This window comes from Pygoscelis adeliae, unplaced genomic scaffold (genome assembly GCF_000699105.1).
Source record: "Pygoscelis adeliae isolate BGI_AS28 unplaced genomic scaffold, ASM69910v1 Scaffold27, whole genome shotgun sequence".
Taxonomy (NCBI): Eukaryota; Metazoa; Chordata; class Aves; order Sphenisciformes; family Spheniscidae; genus Pygoscelis; species Pygoscelis adeliae.
In genome coordinates this window covers 5,831,906-5,838,290 of record NW_008825410.1, presented here as the reverse complement: position 1 = coordinate 5,838,290, position 6,385 = coordinate 5,831,906, and the positions used below count along the sequence as shown (strand labels likewise).

Genomic DNA, 6,385 nt, shown 5'->3' with positions numbered 1-6,385 from the left:
GATATTTTCTAATTGCAAAGCTTCACCAAGAACCATTTCCCTTTCAAGCTCCTGGTCAGGTGAGTATTAGCGTTACTTGAATTTGCTTTGTTTCATGAAGATTGAGGGTTACATTTTTGGTTTAGGTTTGTGTTGAGGGATGGAGAGAGGGATAAGTGATATCAACAGAAGAGTTAAATTCTGTCTCTCTTTTTCTGCCTGGATACTGTTTTCTAAGGACTGCAATGCATGCCGGTGGCTTAGATGGCTTTTAAACAGTTGGGGGACAGTGGCTGATAGTGGGCTAGAAAACAATGCATTCTGCTACCTTTTTCACACCCTTGGAAAGGTCTTTTTGCAAAGGCAATTATTTGCAGTTGTTCCTGACGTCATTGTTGGTAGGTCAGCAAGTCTTGATGCTAACATTTTTGAAATCTTCATGAAAATAGCATTGAATGGTTACTTGCTTTATTCTGAGCATCTCTGAAGGAATTTTTACTTGCTGCAGGGTCTGCTGTCATGTTGTTTATCAAATGCAGTCTTTAATTTTTTTCTCACAATTTGTTCTTAGGTATTGACAAGATTCCCAGATCAGGATCTAGAAGACTTATTCAAGGACAAAGTCACTGACAAAGTGGGTGAAGCTAGTTCTTCCTTGTCTTCTGAGGAGAAGAATCTGGATCCAAACATTGGTCCTGATTGCAGCAGCAAGAAGAATTTACCAAAAGGGGCCTTTCTTTTTAAGCTTGAAACAGTAGAAGAAATTGAAAGGAAACATGGTCAGGACAATGATTCCTCTATTCAAATGCTAAAAGATTTCTTGGAAGAGGAAAATGAAGAAATGAGTCAGTATTTCTTACCACCGAAGTCCTTATTGCGCTATGCTTTCTTGTTAGACATTGTTAAGCCCACCTGCCGGAGATCCACGTGCTTTACCAAAGGGTAAGTTGCAAAGAAAATGTCTTGCTGAATCATGTTTTGAAATTTGAAGTGTGTTTTTGCTTGTGTACTGTAAAAACAAGGAGAGCCATTTCATCAAAAAAACCCCAGGCCTCTGGGGGAAAAAAAAAAAAAAAGTCTCCTTATATAGTGTGCTTCCTGGTCCAGTGGAATGCCAGCATGAGAATCTGTCTGGCAGAACATCATGTGCCCACTCCAAAAAGGCATTCACAAAAGACAGTGCCATTTGTTGTTGACCTTCACAGAAGCTTAATTACCCCTGCGGAAATATGGTTCCAATAGACTGGTATAGTACTGCTTCATTAATGAATTTTTTTATATTGCTCAATGAAGTTACAAAGTGTCATGCATGACAGATCCATTCCTCATTAAAACTGTCTCCACTATACATTTTATTGATTTCTTGGATTTTTCAGCTGTGTAGGTCAGAACAGCTGTGGATTGGCCATATGTCATAAAACCAGTTAGGTTGCTGCATTACAAATCATATTTGATGGAGCAGAACATCAGTGCTTTTCTGTCTAGTAGTTTTCCGATTTGTACTTTGCAATTTTAAGTTTGACTGCCGGAGGTTGTTGAGTGTTCTGAAACCCCTCGGACAATCGGTCAGGAGCTTTTCCACTGAATGCATTTGTATTGGAAAATGCCAGTTGGAGCCTGGACGTTTGTGGGAAATGTTAATATTGGTGAATTTTTCAAATTAGATTGTTTTTTTGGAATTCTCAGAATGTTTCAACGAAATGGCTTAGTTGATGAGTTAAAGCTAGTTATAACTTTTTTTCTTCAATTAGTAGAAATTAGACTGCCAGATTGACAGAGTTCCTGCAGGTTTTGTAATGTCAACTTTTTGACAATAAAAAAAGCTGAGAAGGAATTTCAGAAGTTGAAAACTTGTGCAACAGAAAAGCCCTTCCCCTAGCTCTCATTGACATCGGCCTTTTCTGTCCTCACTCTTTTGAGTTGTGAGGGAGTGTCAGCATCTCGTGGGATCTGTTTCTTATCTACAATAGTCAAATAAAAATCTTAGGCCAGAATGATCTCTTATGTATCTTATGTATGCCTTAAGTGTCACCAAAAATAAACTGGCCACTTGTGGTTTCACTAGAATACGTCACCAAAAATAAACTGGCCACTTGTGGTTTCACTAGAATACATCATGGTAGTTTGTGGTCATGTTTATCAGAATCACACTGAAGGAGGCTCCTGAGTAGTTCACTTGAAGTGTTCATATATAGTGGTGGGAAATCTGACACAGAACGTGACTGTTGCCCTTCTGCTGATGTGGAAGGAGCCAGGCCAGATAGTTGTGGTAGTTCTTCTTGGCTCAAAACGTAGGAATCTGATTTACCGTCTTTGTTCCCTTTTTAAGAGCCTTTGGGAAGGAAAGATTCCAATGTGGTTTTCAATGCGGTCGTATAATTTACAGCTCCGCATTAAGAGAAAGACTATAATTACATCTCAGGCTTCATCCAGGTCACGTTCTGAGGCCAAGAATAAGTTGCTGCTGTTCTAGGAGTTCTGTTTTTATGTTTCTCCAAAGCATCAGATTGAAGAAGGAGGACGCTGAATGGAGCGGAACAGCACTCCAAGTAGTACAGAGAATCCCTCTGCTGAGATGCCTGTCTGATGTCTTTCTTACAAGTTACACTGATCATCAGCTTTGAGCCTGGGAGAAAAACTTCCCTCAGTTCTGATTGATCTTCAGATATTTTCAGCAAGGTTCATGTGATGAGGATAATCTGGGTATGCCTTCTCCAGTCCTTGCTAATTCGGGGACCTCAAACACCGATATTTCATCAGTGTGTTTTGCCTTTCTGCCTTCGTCATACCAGTATGTCTTCTGAAAGGCTTTGGTGTAGTATAGGGCAAAATGCGTGAGAGATCAAGCAGATGATCCCGTGTTCCCTTCCGACCTTGGACTCCTAGGCAATTGGAAAATGATTGCTGAGTTCCTTGAGACTACAAATGCCATGATTTCTCTTCGGAGCATGTTTGTGGTGACTGAAGTTGTGAGAGGAAATTGTTCATTTTAAAGGACAGAGCAAATGAGAACTACTTCTTTAGATACAATAATTCTGGACTTACTTTTAAGTTCGTGATATGCCATTGACGAGAGAAGCAATACCTTCTAAAATAGTGTAATATTAGTTACAAAAACTCTCTCCGGTGTTGTGGAAATTACGTTTTTGTTAGTCATAATATAGGACACAGTATACCCAGAAATAATATATTATGTGTATGAAACTAAGGTTTTTTTGAAAGCTTGCAGAAATAAAGAGAGGAGGGGAAAAAAATCTTGCGTCAGATGAAAATTTAAGATTGTAATTTCTGAAGCCAACTTCTTCCATTACAACTGGTAATGAAACCTCAGAAAATCAATGCATCATTTTTTACTGTGGCAAACATTCCCATCTTTAATTATGTTCTGAGTCCAAGGTAGGAACATTAATTTTTCTGTAGTCAGCAGCTGCAATAATAATAATAACAATCCAGCTAACATTGGCCATCTGCCCACATTTGTGTTAAAAAACCAACCCCCCGCCGCATCCCCAAACCATTTTTACACCAACTGGATTTTTTTTGTGATGAGTTCTCTACTCTAGTGCCAACTATTTAGACTGGAGTATTTTATATAACATGGATCCTATTAAAAGATTCTTTTCCCCCAATAAAACTCTAAAATACTACTTTGAAATTAATCCTCATTTATTTATTTTGGCTCAGATATATTCATCTGAAATACAGTCAAATGCTACATAAGATGATGATCAGGATTCCTCAGTGCTGTGTGTTACGTTGTTAAACGTGGTATTAGGGAATTTTCAGAATGCAACTAACCAATTAAAGGTGATGCGTTTACAACACAGTTTGATTCTATGTGATTTTAGTCTGTATCAGTGTTTAGGGCCTTTTGTTCTGATCCTAGTGAAGATTTGCAAGCACTTTATTTTGAAATGAGTGTTGCTCTCACTTATATTGGCAGAACTACTTGAAAGCTTTTCCAACTGAAGAAGAAATTCTCAAGATTGAGCCGTACTGGGTCACTGTGTCTGTGCTGAAGGGAGAGTATTCCTTTTTTCATTGTGGAATTAGAAAGGCTTGAAACAAAAATTGTTCCAGTGCTTGTCTGGAAGCAGTCCCTTGCTTCAGAATGGGCCCCAAATGGAGCAAAAGCCTTTTATGACTGTCTTTACAGATGAGCAGATAAAACTAGAGAATGGTATCTGTTAATGGTTGATGCAGACCACATCGCTCTAATGCGGGGGATCTTCTGAAGTTCTTCCACTGTGCAAAAGCCATCTGCTGACTTGACTCAGTCTCTGTCTGTTCAGCACGTTCAAACACTATCATAGTTAGACCAGCAGAGCATGTTTCTGAAAGCCCATAATTATATTTAAATGATAGCCTGGAAGAGACTGCAGGGTAAACACGCTGTTATGCAATCAACCACAAAGCATCCAAAAAAGCTGTCATATGATTTTAGAATGTACGTTTGCTTACTGTTTAGTTGGATTTAATTTTTTTCTTTCTTTCTTCTTTTTCTTTCTTTCTTCTACTGCTCTGCATAGATGCTTGGCCATTCCCCATCCCTTACCTCTGGAAAATCCACAAGCAGCCAAAAGTTAAATCTGACTGAACCACTTTGTTCCTGATGGGTTGATATAACAGCTGGAGGCTCACACTAATGGTCCTCCTTTGAATATGGATAGCCGATTTGAACCCCTAGGACCATTTGGCCTTTAATGCATTTTCTCTTAATGTAAAATTGGTTTGTGCAATGTAGATGGCCCTTTCTGATGATGCTATGCTTGAATTCCTTGGCCTTGTATAGTTGCCAGTTGCCTTATGTAAGGCATTAGTGTGGATAAACCCTTGTGCGTTGATTGCAGACTTATCCCCAGAGAGCATGTTCAGAGTCTACTGTGCTCCAAGGGTTAGCATTGTTAATAACAAGGCCTTTTGCTTTATCTATCCAGGAGGTGACTTGTTAATCAAAGCAAAGGAACCGAAGTAACCTCCCTGCATCTTTGCAGTTGTCAGTACTATGAGGTCCAATGAAAATACTAATTTAAGATTGTTATTGTTGTTGTCAAGGTATGGACACTATGTAGAAGGGACAGGCTCAGTTCTGCAGACAGCAGTAGATGTACAGGTAAGAAAGTGTAGACTAACATACAAGAATGACTTGTTTCAAAACTTGTTTTTTTCTGTGTTCTGCTTTGTTATTCTGAATATTATAACAAAAAAGCTTTTAAAACTACATTTTATGGCAACTGAGTTTCCAATTGATTTACTTTGCATTCCTAAACAACAGTTTATTTAAATCAAGATTATATGTGTGCCTCTCTGTGGAGAATATGAGTTGCTATTATTTTATCATCTGTAGTGTCATACAGAGATTTCACAGGGGTATGTGAAAACATTAAAAATGACTAATTCTATGGATAAACTATAGTACAGTGTTGTGAATCTGGGGCCATTTTTTGTACACAGATGATCCAGTAAATATTGACAAATGTTTAGCATGTTTGAATTTCAAAAGTATTATTTATCTGGGAAGACATAATATTTTGAAAAGTTCTACTGTTGGTACTAAGTTCATCACAAAGTGGTGTTTTGGCATTGAGGAAGGTAAAAATAAATGTATTAGTGAATCATCATTCAAAGACACTTTTCACAAAGTCTGTTTCGTACACAAGCACTGCCTCCTGCACTTCTGTGCTGTTCACTGATATTGTATGGCATTTCTAAGCATAGGAAGAATGCAGCTTTGGAACTCAGGATAATCTCAAAGTGAATGTATCAAAACAGCTACATCCATACAGCTTAATTTGTGTGGATGGTCTGCTATTGAGTTACATTAAGTCACTATTCTGTCATTAACAAAAGTGTATAATCCTTTGATTGCCTCATTAAGTATTGGTATAGCTTGTAACTGGAGGAAGAAATGATGAATGCCCTCATGGCAACATTGATTTCTTTCTTGCAAGTCCATGTGTTGAGATACTGGCTGCAAAAATACACCACCAATCATACTTTCAAGCAAAACATGCTATTGTCTTTGGCACTGTGATAATCAAAGAAATATTCTGTTAAGATGTGAGTGTTAAATTTTATGTATTTGGCCTGCATCGCTGATATCTGTTGTTTTCGATATTCTTCATAGCTTGAATCAGTGTTTAAATGCATTGAGGAGTTACCAGAAGAAGAGAAGCTTATGAAATTGTCAACACTAAAACTGAGGTACTTTACCCCAAGAGAAATAGCAAATCTTCATGGATTCCCTCTGGAATTTGGTATGTGCTGCAAAGTACCCATTTCTACATCATTCTTCAGAAATGCCAATGTAGGTTTTTTACTGGGGGCTAATCCATGCTTTTTATTTTGCCTTTTTTTTTTTTTTTTTTTTTTTTGTCCCTCACATTTTTTTCGATTTTTTTTTTTT

General features: G+C 37.9%; 1 protein-coding gene across 1 annotated transcript in view; it reads left to right on the top strand.

The window, feature by feature from the left end:
* Positions 1 to 6,385, top strand: part of TRDMT1 (tRNA aspartic acid methyltransferase 1) — a 43,354-nt gene that overhangs the window by 31,938 nt on the left and 5,031 nt on the right. Inside the window, exons 7-10 of the mRNA XM_009330601.1 lie at positions 1 to 59; positions 551 to 921; positions 5,035 to 5,092; positions 6,107 to 6,236. The exon at positions 1 to 59 is cut by the window's left edge and continues 1 nt beyond it. Of these exons, the coding sequence (XP_009328876.1) occupies positions 1 to 59; positions 551 to 921; positions 5,035 to 5,092; positions 6,107 to 6,236 (618 nt within the window). The remainder of the gene's footprint in view (positions 60 to 550; positions 922 to 5,034; positions 5,093 to 6,106; positions 6,237 to 6,385) is intronic.